The 17,580-nt window shown below is 30.3% G+C and overlaps 2 protein-coding genes across 7 annotated transcripts; one reads left to right on the top strand and one right to left on the bottom strand.

Moving 5' to 3' along the window:
• Positions 1 to 5,222: 5,222 nt before the first annotated feature.
• Positions 5,223 to 7,317, top strand: LOC107897481 (uncharacterized). 5 transcript variants are annotated; one of them, XM_016822952.2, is made up of 3 exons: positions 5,223 to 5,440; positions 5,762 to 6,472; positions 6,695 to 7,317. In XM_016822952.2, the coding sequence occupies exons 1-3, from the start codon at positions 5,305 to 5,307 to the stop codon at positions 7,036 to 7,038; spliced, it is 1,191 nt and encodes a 396-aa protein (XP_016678441.2). In that variant the 5' UTR covers positions 5,223 to 5,304; the 3' UTR covers positions 7,039 to 7,317. The 5 variants fall into 5 exon arrangements, with proteins under 5 accessions (XP_016678441.2, XP_040935576.1, XP_040935575.1 ...); XM_041079642.1 differs by having other exon boundaries at positions 5,245 to 5,334; positions 5,762 to 6,476; positions 6,690 to 7,317; XM_041079641.1 differs by having other exon boundaries at positions 5,284 to 5,440; positions 5,762 to 6,476; positions 6,690 to 7,317.
• A 2,973-nt stretch (positions 7,318 to 10,290) lies between these two features.
• On the bottom strand, positions 10,291 to 14,065 carry LOC107897479 (TLC domain-containing protein 4). Of its 2 annotated transcripts, none has more exons than XM_016822951.2 (9): positions 13,656 to 14,065; positions 12,588 to 12,785; positions 12,337 to 12,425; positions 12,111 to 12,246; positions 11,840 to 11,914; positions 11,413 to 11,534; positions 11,261 to 11,336; positions 10,980 to 11,039; positions 10,291 to 10,746 (listed from the first exon to the last, which is right to left on the bottom strand). In XM_016822951.2, the coding sequence occupies exons 2-9, from the start codon at positions 12,726 to 12,728 to the stop codon at positions 10,618 to 10,620; spliced, it is 828 nt and encodes a 275-aa protein (XP_016678440.1). In that variant the 5' UTR covers positions 12,729 to 12,785; positions 13,656 to 14,065; the 3' UTR covers positions 10,291 to 10,617. The 2 variants fall into 2 exon arrangements, with proteins under 2 accessions (XP_016678440.1, XP_016678439.1); XM_016822950.2 differs by lacking the exon at positions 13,656 to 14,065 and adding an exon at positions 13,290 to 13,314.
• Positions 14,066 to 17,580: the final 3,515 nt, after the last annotated feature.

The raw sequence follows: 17,580 nt of genomic DNA, 5'->3' as shown, positions 1-17,580 counted from the left end.
CCTTTAACTATTTCGATCAAAGTATTAATTTAATTTTTTTAAATCGATATCAACATTTAATAAAAACAGTTAATAATATTAATTATTTAAATTAACTAACAATATTATTAAAATAAAAAAATTAAATTATATGAAATTTTAAAATATAAAAACTAAATTTCAATTTTAGATATCAAAAACTGAAATTTAAATAATGTAAAAAAAAAGGTAATGTTTTCTTCTTCTTTTTTTTTAATAAACAAACAACTCAACCATACAAAGGGGAAACTCGTCGGTTTTGTACGTACTTCCTCAATGCTGATTTTCAAATTCAAATCACCGACTTTTAACAATTATATAAGTATTTCCCCTCATTCACAAATTAACCAATCTCTGTCGCCACCATTTTACTGTCACTCAAGACAGTGCCTCAACATTTTTTTTAATATTTTAGTAAAATCCTTCTAATAATAATACTTTTAAATTTTAAATTTAATTTAAATTTTAACAAAAAGTTTGCTTTATAATTTCAACTACGCCCTTCAACTATTTTATGTTTTCTATTTAATTTTTAGTTTTTTAGTTATTAAACTTGTATTTTTATATCAAATCACCACAAAGTGGATGAAAAAGTTAATATTTTTTAACTTTATTGATGCGGCATATACGTAAATTGCCACATGGGTGACATATCAAAATTTAATTAATTTTTTTAATTTTTAAAAATACAAAAAAAATATAAAAATATTTTAAAAATTAAAAATTATTTAAAAAGTGTATACGTAAGGGTGTAAATGAACAGAACGTAACAGAGGTGTGTTCGGTTCGTTTATGTTCATGAATAAGCTCGTTTAAAAGCTTGTTTATTGATTCATTTATAACTCGTTTATTTATTAATGATTTTTTATAAAAATATTAAAATAATATTTGTGTGTATGTATTTGTTTATTATTCATTAACATTGTTCGTGAACATGTTCAATTATATGTTTGTGAACATGTTAGTTTAATGTTTGTGAACATATTCGATTAAGTTAAATAAACATATTCGTAAACATAAACAAACGGACATGAAAACACATAATTTTAAATAAACGAATATGAACAAAAAAATTAAAATTCTTAATGAACACAAATTGAATACGAACCAGCTTAAAAATAAACAAACAAACATGAACAAATGTTTGTTCGTTCAAGCTCGGTTCATTTCTATGTAAATGTATAAAAAATATTTTTAAATACTTTTAAAATTTTTAAATTTTAATTAAATGTTATCATATCATCCACTCGACAATCAATGTGTATACTATGTTAACAAACATTAATTTTTTTCATTTATTTTAGAGTAATTTGATAAAAAATAAATTTAATAACTAAAAATAACGATAAATTAAATAAATACTAAAATAATTTTATAAAATTAAAATACCGATTATCCGGACTCGTGGCTCCCTATTCCTATATTTTACACGTAATAATTGCTGTTTTCTTTTGTTGTTGTTGTTGATATGGAAGTGTTGCGGATATTATTTCATTATCTCCTTAATTATTATGATTTTTCATCACTTTCCCCAAATCCCACAACAGCTTTGATGGCCTAAGCCCAACTTCCTTATTATTCAACACATATTGCTCTCGTGGTTGCTTTTCTTTCTACTATAAATTTATTTATTTTTCTATTACATCACTACCATCAGATTTATTTTATGTTTTACTATAAGCATTTGTGTTATCTGTGACGAATCCATAAATACCGACTTAAAAGGGATAACAGCGAAGCCAAAATCTTTTTTAAGGCATGAATTAAATTATATATTTTTATAATAGTAAAAATATAATTTAATTATTTTAACATTTTATATATTTATAATTTTTAAAGAATTAAATTAAATTTTTATCATTTTTAGAATGTTAAATAATAATTTTACTATTAATAATATAAAATTTTATAAATATAAAAGTTCTAATTATTAAATTTCCATTTTCATGGAACCCAAACCTCTGTCAATTCTCTTAGATCTGCTCCTAATGTTATCCACAAATTCACAATGTATTTATTCTTATGTGATTTTTAATATAACCAAGTATTATACATTTAAACATACTTTAATAATTTACATCATATTATTTTTTGTGTTGCATGATTTATTCATGGAAAATAATTTCGAATAAAAAACGATGATTTATTTTATTTTTTCTCATTTTCTATGATTTATATTTGAAATAAGTGATTATTCACTTTAATAATATTATTTTTAAGATTGAAATTGATATTTCCTTTTTAAAAATATAATTCTTTTTAAAAAACCTAAAAGAGTACTTCAAAAAACTATTTATGGTAAGCCAAAAGATATTTTGAGCTTTTGTTGTTTGTCTCTTGCTTCATTTCTTACCGCATGGTTGCATCGTATAAAATGAATATACAACTATTCGGGAAAGGTATTTATATAGTAATGGATCGTAAAATAGATATAAAAAGTAATTTAATTTTATTAAAAATGAGTTAATTCATGTGTATCTAAATTTTTCAAAGTGTTTTAAATTTTAAAAAGTTCTTAATTTCTCAAACTATCATATCAATTGAGTAACATATTCTGTTCAAGTGTATCAAACTGTAAATATATATATATTTACCGCATGTACAATTTTAATATAATATATTAAGAAAAATAGTGATAATAAAAACAAACATATATAAATATATAGAGAATGTAAAAATATCAAGAAAGTCTCTATATTTAAAGGATGGATTGTATTTTAACCATTCGATTAAAAAATAAATAAATTAATTTTTATATATTTAAAAAAGTATAAATTAATCTATTCGTTAAATGTTGATATAGAATGTGAATTTAAATGACTAATTATTAATTTCCTTCCCGAACTATAGCTAAAATATTATTTTGATTTTTTAATTTTTTTATCAGTAATTCTAAAAAAATTAAAAAAAAACTTTAAAATAAATATAAATTGTTAAAAAATATTAAAACTATTAAAAATTTTGGGCTTCCTTTGTTCCTCGTCTTCATCCATTGAGAGCGTGAGCTTCCTTTTCATGGCGGAAGCTTCAGTTCCAAACTTTCTCAGATTGTTCAGAATTCGATTGATAGAATCTCAGAGAGTCATATTATGAAGAAGATCATCACCATTATTTGCCTTTGGCAAACAGAGGTAGCCATTGAAACAATGCAATCTCTCATGCTTTTTTCACAGAAACTAGCGAAACAATACCTCGTCAAAACAACAAATTTCACCTATGGAATTACAGCTACTTGAAGTTGTTGTAGTCGAGGTATACGAAATCTTAAAGCTTTTAAAACTCAAATCTTATGAGTTGGAAACCCTTTATAGTCAAACTGAGGGTCACAATTAGTAGGGCAACGGTGAATATAATGTCCACCCAAATTGCACCGATGGTAGCCATAACCCCACGACGGAATTCGCCACCACTTCCCCAATGTTTTAACATGTGAAACTTTAAACCCCTCTTTGATTTTGGTTTCTTTACAATGGTTAATCCCTGGTTTCCCAGTTGAGCTGTTGGAAATAGAATTAAAATCAAGCCCAAAATCATGGAAATGGAAGCCTCATCCTTGAAGCTCGTCAATCAAATTCCAATCTTGGGTTTTTCTTCTTTGCCGATAACGATGGATAATCCAGGCGGTCGAGGAACCCGGCAAATCAAAATATTTAATTTTTTTTTGTAAAATTTTAATATTTTATATTTATTTTAGAGATTTTTAAAAAATTATTGTTAAGAAATATTAAAATGATATTTTAAGTATAAGTCAAATATCAAATTAGTAATATCAGATAAAATTTAACAGACGAACTAATTTACACGTTTTAAAATATATAAGGATTAATGTGCTTAGGGGCTTCCCAATAATTTTATTCATGAAGAACTAACAAAAGGACTTGATTGATCTAAATGTATAATTGTAAAAGTTAGAAAAAAGAATTGTTACAGCTAAAATGAAAAATCAAAGTACAGGCTAGAGTCCAAAAACTTAGAACGAAAGAGACTAGTCAAGGGGGCTTCGAAGACCCTATGGGCCAGGGCTCGTCGTCTATATGGTCAAAACCCTAGTCAATGTGAGACCACTACTGGCAACCATTTTTGGTACCCTAACCCTGGTCCCTGGTTGGCAGGTAGATAAAAGCTAAGGGAAAAAAAATTTGATGACGTGGCACTGAGCTTTAAATGTCTTTCCTAAAAGACGAAATTCACATCTGTGTTTTTCCTCCCCAAAGGATGTCCTCTTCCTCCCTTTATGTCCAAACCAACTCCTTGAGTTCGGTCCTTTTTGTAATTATCCTCAACTTTACCCTTCATAATATATATTTTAGGTTAAAGTTTATGCTAAGTTCATATACTCTTTATATATTTATAATTTAGTCTTTTTAATTTTCAGATTTAAAAAAATAAAAAAATAAGTCTAATTATTAACATAATTAAAATTTTCTATTAAATATCATTTTATTATAACATTTTTTTTACATTTTTAAAATATCACACCAATAAATTTAAGAGAAAATTTTAATCACGTTAACAATTGAATTTAAAATTTAAAATCTAAACATAAAATACTAAATTCTAAATGTATGAAAAGTATAAAGATTTAAAGTAAAATTTAACCTACTTTTTATCATCCTTTCATACACCAAGGCAAAACCCATCTTTAAAATATTTCAGATATTAAGATTTAAGATGAGTTTGAATAGACGGTGCGATTACTTGTTGTTAGCATAAAAACAACGATGACGATGAAATTAAATATTATAATATGAGACAAAAAAATAAATTAAATGCACTGTACTCCACTTAACCACCATTCAAACTCACCCTTAATGAATGATCTTACTTACCACTATGAGTATTAATTAGCATTGCAAGCTATTGGCATAATAAAATTTGTTTAGTATTTGATTAAATTAGAAACTTTTTTTAAATGACTACTTTAGAAAGTCAAATGGTTGTAAAAAAAAACATAAGTTAATTTTACTTTATTAAGGAAGTTAATGTTATACAGTTGTGAAAGTGTGTTTTTTTTTCTTTATTATTCTATGGTAGGAAGTAACTATAGATGTTTTATTTATTTATTATTTTACAACTATAAATGTAGTTGAAAAGAGGAGTGAGGATGATAACATTGGTGGCTTAGCCAAGATCTTGCTAGATCATACTGAACCGGATTAAAAAAGTTAATATAATATACTATATAATATAAAATATCATAAAGTAAAAAAAAAAAAACAGTTTCACTTTCTTTTCTCTCACCATTCTCACTGAAAATTTTTGGGGTTTGTTGAAATGTCAGTTTGAATGGATTTGGTTGGCATTTTTCTTATAATGGTACACTTGAGAACACTTCCTCTCTCCCACTCTTTTTCTCTTTGTCTCTCTCATAGTTTGCTAAGCTTTCCCTCACTTTGTGGGGAGAGACACACCACTGGTTTCAGTAAGTAGTTTGAGATTTAAACTTTTTAACCTCTCAAGATTTTCTTTTATGATTTTAAGGGGTTAGTGCAAACCAAGAACACAATCACACTGAAAAATAGCATGATCAAGTTCTATTAAGTGCAGCAAAAACATGATCATGCATATAATAAAACATATAGTATTTCCATTGCCACATTTAGAAATCTTTGTGATATTTGACTACTTTGTTACCTAGACATCAAATCAGGTCCCTCCACTTTCATTTCTCTTTCTCTTGTAAAAAAGACTTCATTTTGCTTCTTCTTTTTTGGTTGAGCCATTTTAGCTTATGTTGTTTTAGGGTGTATTAGCATGCACTTGATGATGGATGACCAAGGCGGTAACAATGCTGTAACTAGGGAATACAGGAAAGGGAACTGGACTGTTAACGAAACAATGGTGTTGATTGAGGCTAAAGAGATGGATTATGAGAGAAGGATGAAGAGAAGTGGGGATCACAGTGAAGGGTGGAACAAACCGACAGAGTTGAGATGGAAATGGGTGGAAGATTATTGTTGGGGAAAAGGGTGTTTGAGGAGCCAAAACCAGTGCAATGACAAGTGGGATAATCTCATGAGGGACTACAAGAAAGTAAGAGAGTACCAAAGGAAAGTAGCTGAGAGAGAAGGGAATGATAGTAAGGAAAGATCATATTGGGAGATGGAGAAGAATGAAAGAAAAGAAAAGAACTTGCCTAGTAACATGTTATGCCAGATATATGACCGTTTGGAGGAGGTGGTGGAGAAGAAAGGAGCTCAAACGGTGGCCGCTACGGCTGGTGGTGGTGGAGGCTCAGATCCCAATATTCCCAACATATCGTATGTTATGGATAGACCAATGGTTAGTACTTTTCAACCTTCATTACCTCCTCTTTTACAACATCAACTTTCAGCTCCTATATCTGCTGCAATTCCATTACCTCTACCACAAGGATCACCACAGCTGCCGCCGCCACCAGCACCAATAATACAACCACCACCTCTTTCATTTGCTCAGCCACTGCCCACCATAGGTAGGTACTCTCTCTTTCCCTTGCCTTTCTCACATAGATTTAATGTGCCATTTAATAGCGTTCTTTTTTTTTTGTGTGTGTGTACGTGTGCTTGAAAGGGTTGGCAGGATTTCCATCACTAATAATTGATAATTTCCGTGTGTCATAAAATCTTCAGTTAGTATTGATTAATTTCATTGGTTCCATATTTTTATGTTGTGGAGATGTGTGATGATAGCTCAGATTCTGATACAAGTGAGCATTCAGACTCACCAGCAAAGAGAAGGAGAAGAGGTGGTGGCAATGGTGAAGGCACCAGTGGGACTCCTAACAACACAAAGGAAGTAAGCACTGCAATCTCCAGAAGTGCTTCCATTATAGCAGAAGCCATCCAAGCTAGTGAAGAAAGAGAAGAGAGGCGACATAGAGATCTCTTAAGCTTCCATGAAAGAAGACTAAAGATTGAAGAATCTAAGACTGAGATCAATAAAAAAGGAATGGATGGCCTGGTTGATGCGATTAACAAGCTTGCTAATTCCATCTTTGCTTTAGCTTCCCACAAGAACCAGTCATCAGCTCCCAAGTGATTCTCTTTTAATATTAATTAATCACATTGGTAGTTGTATATAGTAATTGGGTAATCCTCTATGTTTCATGTTTGTACTCTACTCACTTCCATTGATCATTCTAATGTTTAATCTTTTATCTCTAGTGTTTAAACTCGTATTTTGTGTTTAAACACAAACTAAGGCTTGGTTGTAATGCTTTCAAAAGTGAAGTATAAGCAAATTGTTGTGTATCTCCTTCAATTGATTGAATCACATGGATTAAAAGTGATAGGTCAGGCCATAAGTGCTTTGTTTAAAGATTGTCATACAAAGTCTGCAACTTTTTTCTATTTAAGTTTGCCTTAATATGTTACAGACTTGGCAGTATAACCCTACTACTCTCCTTTGTTTAAAGAACCCCAAAACAACCCCTTCAAACAGTGTTCATAATACATGGTTGGTCCTTTGGAGTGTGAACCACACATGCCATGGTAGGGGAAGTGGAAATGTGAGGGACTCATCTTATCATTTATGAGGTAGAAATGTGAGAGAAAATATTGTTGCAGGCTACTGAACATGCAGTGACCAGTACTTCTCTGGTACTGGTCAAAAGGCGACCAGTCAATGCATCTCTGAACCCTGAGGCCCCGAGGGATGTCTGGTTCCATAAATTTACAGAAATGCCATTCTGGGTTATATTATTGGAGGAGGTAGTAGTTTTCTTTTCTTCTTGTATTGTAGTCTCTGTTTGCCTGTGACAAAAGTTGGGCCTTTTTTTCTCTTTAGTTTCCACTGTGAATTAAGATTGAGAAAGAGGAAAAAAAAAAAAGAAAAAAGAGGAAGAAGAGGCAATTATTGGCTAATTTGGTAGCTTTGGGTTGTAATTTTCTGACAAAAGGGTTTATATATATGCAGCTTTTATAGAGTGTTATTATTATGTTAGAGAGGCTGGATATAATTGCCATTTTCAGCTTTTCTCTCCCCCCACCTTTTCTCACCAGTTACTATCTACCTCCCCCCTATTTTGGCCAGTTGCTACTCAATTTATAGTACCATTAAGTTTACTTGCTGACTTAGCTAAACCCCATCAAGCTGGATTACATTAGACATTGTTTGTAGTTAAATCTTCAAAATGTTACATACATATAATTAAAGGGTTTTTTGTACTTGAAAATTTAAATGCAACTGATTGGCAGGACAAGGAGGAGGGCCCCCAATTGGTTCCCAACATGAACTTGAAATGGAGGAACACGACCTTGCAAAGATGCCCTTATCATCAATAAAAAAAAAACCCATAAATACGAAGAAACTCAAGGTAAAAAATGGGAAATCTGCATTTGCTTCTTGCTTGCTTCTAAAAATGCTTTTGTTATGATCTGACAGAGCATCAGCATATACTAAGAAAAAAAGAAGAATAAGAATCCTCGAGAAAACGAAAAATTGTAGCCATGGTGTGTGTGTGCTTACCATAGCTCTCATTAGCTTTACAGTATCTGCAGATTAGAGAATGTTTGATATAGAGAAAGAATTTTTAGGCCACAGAGTCTAGAGATTAGACATTCCAGCAGTAGGTTAAACAGTGTTTGCATTCTATTCCAAAGCAGCTTAATATGGGATATAAAGGTTTATACTTTTTTAATGTGCAAAATGGACGTGAATTGAGAAGCTTTGTTGCTTAACTTTGGAACACTTAAAGATCAATTTTATAAAAAAATAAAATCATCAGGACCTCTCCTCCATTTTTGGAGCTCAAAACTTTGATTTCTTCTGTAAATATATATATAAACTCTGTAGTGGGAAGTTTTGCACACAGTTTCCTGTTAAGATTTGTTGTATTATTGGGGAAACATGTTTGGGAAATTCATGAAAGGTTGAGTTCGGAGCTCGATTTTTCTGCACATTTTATTATAAAGGCCTTTCTTTTAAAGCAAATAGAGGTCCCATGGCCATACCATGCCATGTACTGTCTTATTTATTCATGTAATCGCCTGGTTTATATGAAAACGTTGAGAAATCTTCTTGTTTTTTATATTAATAATTGATGCGTGATTTTTGTTTGGTTAAATTTTGTTATTAGTCTTTGCATTTTATGAAGTTGTAGATTTAGTCTCAATACTTTAATTTGGTATTTTTAGTCTTTTTATTTTTCAAAATTTAAAATTTTAATTCTCACCAAATGGTGATAGTTAACTCCATTAAATCAAATTTTACTATTTTCAAAATCTGATGTGTCAAAACATATAATCATATGTGTAATGTCAAATGTGTCAACACAATAACATTAAAAATAATAGTAACATAATAGTAAGATGACAACAAAACAGTAGCAAAATAGTAGCAAAAAAATTTTCTAGACAGATTTGAGCCGGGGCAAAAAAATAGTTACATGAGGTCCAACCCATTTAGAAAATAAGTCTTATTTTTTATCCAAATCTATTTTTTAAACCTATATTTTTGTCTAAACCCTCACTTTTTAATTGAATTTTCAGGTTTGGACAAGTAATCCAACCCATGATCAGATCTAATAAAGTGGGCGTTGTTAGTAGTAGGGATAGTCTCAGGGGCTTAAAATTCAAACGCCCCATCCCCCCCCTTCCATGGCTTATTTAAGGTCCTTCAAATTACCACACATTATAAAGCAAAGAGGCCAAATTCTAAAAATTGGATTTACCAAGTCCAAACATTATATGACAGTATAAGACCACTTTCAAGAACATTATTAGGTATATTTAGGTTTACAACTCCTAAAATCTACTTTCCAGATAAGTTTAGCTTGTTTTCAGATGCTAGAACTTAAAAGCAATGCATCTGCAGGATAGAAAATGCAAAAAGCTTGAAATTTTTTAATAACATTGCCAGTCTCTTTACTGCTTACATTGTTTAGATTTCCTTTGATTCAACGTTAATGGGATTCTTACATTTGTTTTAGGTTGCTGTGCTGATCCTGTCAGATTATGTCGATATGGATTACTGCTGTTCCATGGAGATTATTGCTGATAAAGTTTATATTATCCAGATTTAAAGTGTCAAATATGGATACATGTTCGATATGAGCATGCTTAATTTTTCAAAAAAAGTGTTTTTATTTTATTGTAAAATTATACTCTCGTGTTCATGTTTGAAGTTATTGAACACAGTTGTTTTAAAGAAAATGAAGAATCAGAATAACATATCAAGTTTGCCAATTCAGAACCATGTGGTTGTGCCAATAAGAAAATCTTCAATATGCTAATTAGGTAATGTAATGTAATGTAAGTAGGCAAGGAATTCCATGTTCAAATAATCAAGAAATGTTCAAATATAACAATCTTTGATTCAAATTTTGAGAGTAAAATGTGCTCATGAAAGAAGTAAATGAAAGATATGGTGTAGGTATACATATCAGTACAAGAGAAATGATTACCAAAAATATATATTAGATCGGAACGATTTACAACGACGATTCTATCTCCATCAACTGGAAAAACCGGATCAGACTCGATTTTCTTTTTCTTTAGTACTTGGATTTTGACTTTTTTTCTCTATGATTTTTTACATGGCAGCAGTAGTAGAAAAATGTACAAGTCTCGGGCAGAACGATACCTGAAGATTTATTAGGCATTCACTGGCGATATTTCATCACTGCCTCTTTGCTAAAGTCTTCAGCACACCTTTAATAATCTTCCCAAACCACATCAAGTTCATGGTGGCTAATACTGCCGGCACACCGAAAACCAAGATATAGCCAAAGATATGCATCTTGACCACCTATTGAATTAATCAAGTCAGTTAGAACAGAATTTTAGCAGATAATTATAGCAAAACGAATCAATGATACCAGGATTGTTCAAATGGTTTACAGTTTGGGCATGGAAATTGTGAAGAGATGGTTATTGGTGGGCGTACAAACTTTAGACAATGTGTTCGGAGGAAGGTGAATATTGGGATTAAACAGAGATTGACCATGCCTTAAAATACAAAGATCATGGAGGTGAAATTACCTGTGTATAATGCAAGTACACATGGTAGAACATGTAGCCGAAAAGCAGAACTCTTGCAACCTGCAATTCATAATTTACCTCAGTTCATCTGACATGCTCAAAGACAAGGGCAAAGGAACTTTAAATAAAGGAATTTTGGCTACCCAATACAAACAAAAGCTTGTTTTGACTGCCACCCGGATCTAATTACTTGTTCAACTTTTCCCTTCTTTTTCCTATTTTTTTCTGTGATATAACTACTCATGTCGGTTTTACGATGAATATAGAACAGTTTAGCTCACCAGCCAAGTCAAAAAGATGACAATTCCATTAATGAGATATGCAGTGGACCTCTTCATACCAGCTGTATCAAGATACCTTCATCACCGAAACAGGAGATGGTTTAATTTATATCAGAATTTCAATAAATAAAATCTCACTAGTTAGAACCTACCATCTTATGTTAATCTCCGGAGTTGTCACCTCAGATATAAGAACCATGTATGTATAAAGCTGTGCTTCGCCAGTAAACATTGAATATGCCACTGCAATTCCTGAAAGACTGTGATGGATAACCTGCAATCAGATGCTAGTATCTTATTAGTCATCCCTTAGCATCGATAGACTACATGAACATAAGCAGTTCAGGCATGAGACACTTGATAATTTGTTGCCTGCTTTGCTTTAAACCATTACGGTTGTATAAATACTCAACTCTATTCAATTAATGAGTCTGAAAGGTGTGAGGAAAACAGCTGAGTTTTAATGGAAACTTCGACTGTGGTGACAGAATGGGTGCCATCATTCTTTACAGCAGTAACACAACAAACAAATAGTAAAAATGAATGCCAGAGTGCTATCCACATAGAGTATACACTTACATATTCTATTCCACCTAAAGAGGGATATAGCCATAAAATCATTGCAAGATCCGAAACGAAGTATCCAACAGAAACCTGTAAAATATAGTAAGTAATAAGTATTTTAAAAAGGCCTAGGAATTGTACCAAAAGTTGGCACTTGAATTTTATCCAGGAAAGTGATCTTAGAAGCAGCGTATATATGAGACATAGTGATGCCATGTTTAATAAACATTTAAGATGGATACCCGGTTGAACATCTTAAAGATCACATAAGAAGGTTAAAACTTACCCCTAATCCAAAAGTAGAAAGTGGTGAGCTTCGGAAGACAAGAAGACCAGCAAGTTCATCAGAAAAGAGATTCGACCAGAAAACCAAGTACAACGACAAAGCAGAAATGAAAATGGCATGAACAGTAGAGATACCACTGCCAAAATACGTTAACGAGCAGTTAGGGAATGAACATGATAACAGAAGAAGAAAAATAAGGAGAAACTAGATCATGCACAACACTAACCGATTGTTCCACTCTACTCGTTGAATTTTAGTAAGACCAGGGTAAGTCTTGCTGTAAAAATTGCTGATTAACTGGGTAAGATCATATGCCTGAGTGATGAAAAGAAACATGTGAAATGAACATCATTAAAGGAAAAATCCATTCATCCAAGTTTCATGATAAAACGGTACTAGGGAACATCCTGCCTTAAGATTCAGTGATCCTGAATTCAAAAGTTGAAACATATTTAACATAGGAAAAACTCAATTTACCACTTTGCAAGCAAGAATGCCACCAAGGATGGAAGTGTATGGAATGAAGGGATCTGCAAATAAGTAGTTCTTAACCAACAACTGAGCCTGGTTTTGGTAAGACTTTATAGCCATCACTGTCTGTTTAGGCATTTCTCTCATATTGGAACCTCAAGATCACCTTAGCAACATGGGTGTCTCCTCTTAGTCTCCTCCCTCCTTCATTCATCAATGCCATAAACAAAAACAAATTGGTATCAGAGAAAAGAAAGAAAGCATTCATGTAGGTTTTAGAATAATGGTTCTAAAGAAGAAAATTAAGGAGGTTTCTACATTGGATACTACCACAAACCATATAGTCTACAAGCAAAGGCTTGAAGGAGATAAATAATCAACACAGATACCAACAATTTCCATCCTATTCCAAGATATAAGATCTCCTCCATGTAACGATAACTTCAATTCAGTCAAGTTAAAGCACACACGAAACAACTAAAATTCTTAAAGTTTAATCAAAATGAAGAAAGCAAATACTAATGGTAAGATTCAGATCAAGCAAGTATTCCCATTTCGGGTAAGCAAATGCAAATGCAAATATGCAATGAAAAAACATTGATATTTGAAGTAATCTATTTGAAGAACACTTAGATGGCATTGGATCAAGCAATCAAAAGTCATAACGATAGACGCAAAACAGCTAACAAATCCGATAAATCGACTTACCATAAGCATCTGTTACAAGCTTGAAGAAACAACCACGAAATGTAAGCAAAATGCAAGTTGGTATTTAAAGGAGAAAAGGAAAAAAAAAATAAAATCTTTGAAAGAGAAACCTTAAACCGGAGACCAGAAAAAAAAAGGTTTTTTTTCCAAGGCTAATCAATGCCTGAAACCCAGAAAAAACAAACCTTTAAAGACCCATAACTGAGTACAAATGGCAAAAACAGCAATGCAAAAATGAACAACAACCCATGAAAGAAGAAGAAGACTCAAAACCAAAACATAAGGTACACGAAACTAGAAAGAAGTGAAATCAAATCCTATTTTATCATTTGGGTACCAAAAAGAAAATGAGAGAGTGGCACCAACCGTAAGGTTTAATCAGTGTGGGAAGAGTATTTTGGAATCTTCAACCAACTCAATAATAACCAAAAATAATTGAAAGGTATAAAAAAATTCAAGCAAAAAAGAGCAGCAGCAGAAGAAGGAAAGAAGCAGTAGTGTGGATTGGTGAATATAGGTGCTGGGGGTGAATGGTGATGGGTCATGTAATGAGATTGGCTAATGAGAGACGTTGGGGGTGTTCAGCTTATTCGGTTGGTTTGGGGCACTTTACAGGGTGGAGATTGTGGAGTTTAGCCCATTGCAATCTTATCCTTGCAAGATTGAGAGGAAGATAATAATAAGACCAAAAATGAGAAATGTGTGACACTTGTTTTATGGGTTATGTTATGTTTTATATGTAGAAATTTTGGATTTTACTTTTTTTTTGTTTGCTTGAATCAATTCCAAAGCTCAAAGTGATTTAAAACTCTTCAAATGGGAAACATGTGGCTTGTTTGTTATCTAGTAACTTTTTTTTTTTGTCCAGAGAAGATTTATTTACATGGGTAAATATTAAATAATATAAATTCATCTTGTTCTTTTTAATAATTTTATTATAAGTTCTGATTATATCTGTTAAATTGTGTTGTTTTTTACTATTCTTGTTACTCTTTCTTGAATCCTAAATTTTTTCATTGCTTAGTGTGAGATTAAGTGTATACAATATATATATATATATGTAAGTTGTTTAAGAAGCATTGAATTTGAAGTAAAGTCTTTGGAGTATGGGGTTGTGAGGTGGGAACGGGTTCCATCATCCCTGAGCTCAAGTCCGGCCTTGGGGATCGTCTAGAAATGCAGTTGTTCAATGCTGAAAGGGGTTCAAAATATTATTTTTTAATTTTAAGGGGCTCAAAAAAAATTTAACTTTTAAAAGCCAAAAAAAAGTTTACCAACTTTTAAGGGTCCAAATATACTTTTACCAACTTTTGAAGAACCTAAAAAAATTTATGTAACTTTTAAAAAACTTAAAATCCCATTTTATTCTTCTATCTAAGGCCCAAAATATAAAAAAAGGGGCTTACCTGAGTTAATCACTATCCTTATTAGCACTAGAGTTTAACCATGAAATTTTTTTGTTAGAAATCAAAATAAAACGAAATTATGATATAATTAAAATGTAGTTGAAATTTTTATATAATAAATTTAATAAAATTGATATAAAATGTTAAATTAAAATATTAAATTTTATAATATTTTGAATTCAAATATATATCTTTTTGAATTTTATATAAAAATAAAAATATTTATAAAATAAATAATTCTACAATTAAATTAAAAACCATCCTTAAATAAAAGTATTGATGAAAGGTTTTAAAAAGTCCAAAGACATTAATTTGGCTATCTGGCACTGGCCTTCCCCTTATCCGCCCCATTAGCATTCCCTTAGCCTTGGCTTTCATTGTGCTTTTGGCATGAATGAACATCGTTTTATATTTTAGCAATTCTTTCCTCGAAAATGCAAGGATTTATTTATATTTAATATTATGTTATAATATATTAAAAAAAATTTATGCGAAAATTATGTAATTTGTTAAAATTAAATCAGCATAGATTTTTTTTAGATAAAACTACACGTAAGACAGTTAAATTATCAGTAAATTTATGTTTTGATCACATAAAAAATTTACAAAATAGTCACCGAACTATTCAAAAAATTTTATCCGAGTCATTGAATTGTTAAGTTTTTTTTTCTTTTTAAAGTATGGTTAGTAAACTCCAAACGACGATTTGACGAATGGTACAATGGATTAGTAGTCATCGACGAATATAAGAATATACCTTAAATTAAAGTCGATTTGGCAGTTGGTGTTTGAGATCAAATAAGAAAGTTACTTGAATTTTTGTTCATAGATTCACGACGCAAAGATGTTTCATAAAAAAAATTAAACTATGGAAAAAAAGGAGAATAAGAGCTTCCGATTAGTGCAACCGGTGTAAACAGAGAATGTCATACAACATCGCTTTTTAACAGCCTAATAGCTTAAATGAAAACTTTCGAATAGTTAATTGCCCATTTTGCAACATTTTGAAGTTGAATGATCAAAATATAAACTTTCTAATAGTTTAGTGACATTAAGAGTAGGGTTTTTTCTTTTTTTCAATTCATATATTTTTTTACGGAAATAGATTATTACGACACACACTAAAAACAAACAATCTCTATTACTTGAACTCATAAATTAAATTATGAGATAAATACTCATGACAAATAAACTAAATATCGAGATTATACTACAATTAACTTTTGATGTTAACTCAATTAAAAATTTAATAATATAAATAAATGTGTAATAAAATAATAAGTGAATATGATCTGCTTTTAATAAAATAGTGTTATGTGATTCCATAAATTTTAATAATAAATTAAAACAAGACGTGCATGAAATTCCAACCAACACCCCCATGTTCTTCATTTTTTATTTTTATTTTTTACTTTTTTAAACTACTACCTGCTTTAATTAGCTTATTTCAATCCAATCCTTTTATGCTTTCAAGGATTATATAATTACAAAAAGAAACTATGATAACCAAATTTCACCTAATTAAAATTTGGGTAAACTATACAAAAGGTCACCCAATTATGTCGTGTTCTTGTTTTGGTCACTAAACTTTAAATTTTTTCAATTTAAGTACTAATGTTTGAATATGTTTCTGTTTTAGTCACTTGCTGTTAATTTGACAACGGGAAGTCTTTTTCTAAATATAATGACATATTTAGTCCTCAATACTTACGTATATTGATTCTAAATAATTCAATAAATTTAACCTTTCATATTTTCAAATTCTATCAATTTGATCACCAAACTTTCTAACCAGAGCTTTCAGCTTTTAAAACAGAGGCATCTCACGTCTATTGAACTATTAGGGAGTTTTAAAAGCCGAAAGCTTTGATTGGGAAATTTGATGATCAAATAGATAGAATTTGTAAATGTGAATAGTTAGATTTATTGAGTTATTTAGAATTAGGATTAAATTAATAGAATAAGTAAGTATTGATGACTAAATGTGTTATTATATTAATTAGAAAAAAGCTTTCGTTATCAATTTAACCGTGAGTGACCAAAACATAAACGAATTCAAAGATTAATGTTTAAATTAAAAAAAATTTAAAGTTGATTTGCTAAAACAGGAACGCGAGAATAATTAGGTGACTATTTGTATAATTTACCCTTAAATTTTTATAATTGATTAATGATTAAATTCAACTATTAATTCCTATATTTAGTAAAAATTATGAATTAAATCCTTACACTTTAATAAAATATCAAAATAACGTGATAGCAATTGATTTGAGTAAATGAGATGCATGGGTTTGGTGGGTTCTAGACTTCTAGTGTAGTATATGCTAGATAAAGATAATTAATAAATATGTTAATCAAAGAATTAAATAAAATTAAATGAAGTTGTTGTATTCAACTACTCTTTTCCATTCTTTCATTTTCTAGTTAATTCGATGGAAAATATTTAATTTTTATTGGTTTACACAACTAAAAATGGTAACAGTAAGGAAAAAAAATCTGAAATCTTTTAAATCTCATATTAGCCGATTGAGTCTCGGTTTAGTTAGTATCGACATTGTTACTGGTCTAAGTGAACATAGTTTAAGTGCGCTGAAATACATTATTATCTTATTTAAGGGTTAGAGAAGAACTATTAATACTTTTAAGTATTGTATCAAAAAATTAAAACTAAAAATCATGATGTTGTACTCGTATAAAAAAGAAGTAAATAAAAAAAAATCCTTAACAAAATTATCATTTAATTATTTGATTTATTTTGTAGTGCAAAATTTAAATTGTACTTTTTAGATTAAAACATATTCTAAGATGCTGTTTAAAATTTTAATTTATCTGCTTTTATTTTTTGATTTTAAAAATATAAATTTAATTAAACATTATGAGAATTT

The sequence above is a fragment of the Gossypium hirsutum genome, chromosome A10 (assembly GCF_007990345.1).
Source record: "Gossypium hirsutum isolate 1008001.06 chromosome A10, Gossypium_hirsutum_v2.1, whole genome shotgun sequence".
Taxonomy (NCBI): domain Eukaryota; kingdom Viridiplantae; phylum Streptophyta; class Magnoliopsida; order Malvales; family Malvaceae; genus Gossypium; species Gossypium hirsutum.
Note: the sequence above shows the minus strand (reverse complement) of the source record. Positions and strands in the feature narration are given on the sequence as shown.

What these genes read in the sequence shown, in the direction of transcription:
- LOC107897481 (XM_041079641.1), top strand. Translation starts at nt 5,305, where the DNA reads ATGGATTTGGTTGGCATTTTTCTTATAATGGTACACTTGAGAACACTT. An exon ending in GAGACACACCACTGGTTTCA is followed by an intron (nt 5,441 to 5,761) that starts GTAAGTAGTTTG and finishes ATGTTGTTTTAG; the next exon opens with GGTGTATTAGCATGCACTTG. An exon ending in CCACTGCCCACCATAGGTAG is followed by an intron (nt 6,477 to 6,689) that starts GTACTCTCTCTT and finishes GTGTGATGATAG; the next exon opens with CTCAGATTCTGATACAAGTG.
- LOC107897479 (XM_016822951.2), bottom strand. Translation starts at nt 12,728, where the DNA reads ATGAGAGAAATGCCTAAACAGACAGTGATGGCTATAAAGTCTTACCAA. An exon ending in CTTTAGGTGGAATAGAATAT is followed by an intron (nt 11,535 to 11,839) that starts GTAAGTGTATAC and finishes ATCTGATTGCAG; the next exon opens with GTTATCCATCACAGTCTTTC. An exon ending in CCGGAGATTAACATAAGATG is followed by an intron (nt 11,337 to 11,412) that starts GTAGGTTCTAAC and finishes TCGGTGATGAAG; the next exon opens with GTATCTTGATACAGCTGGTA.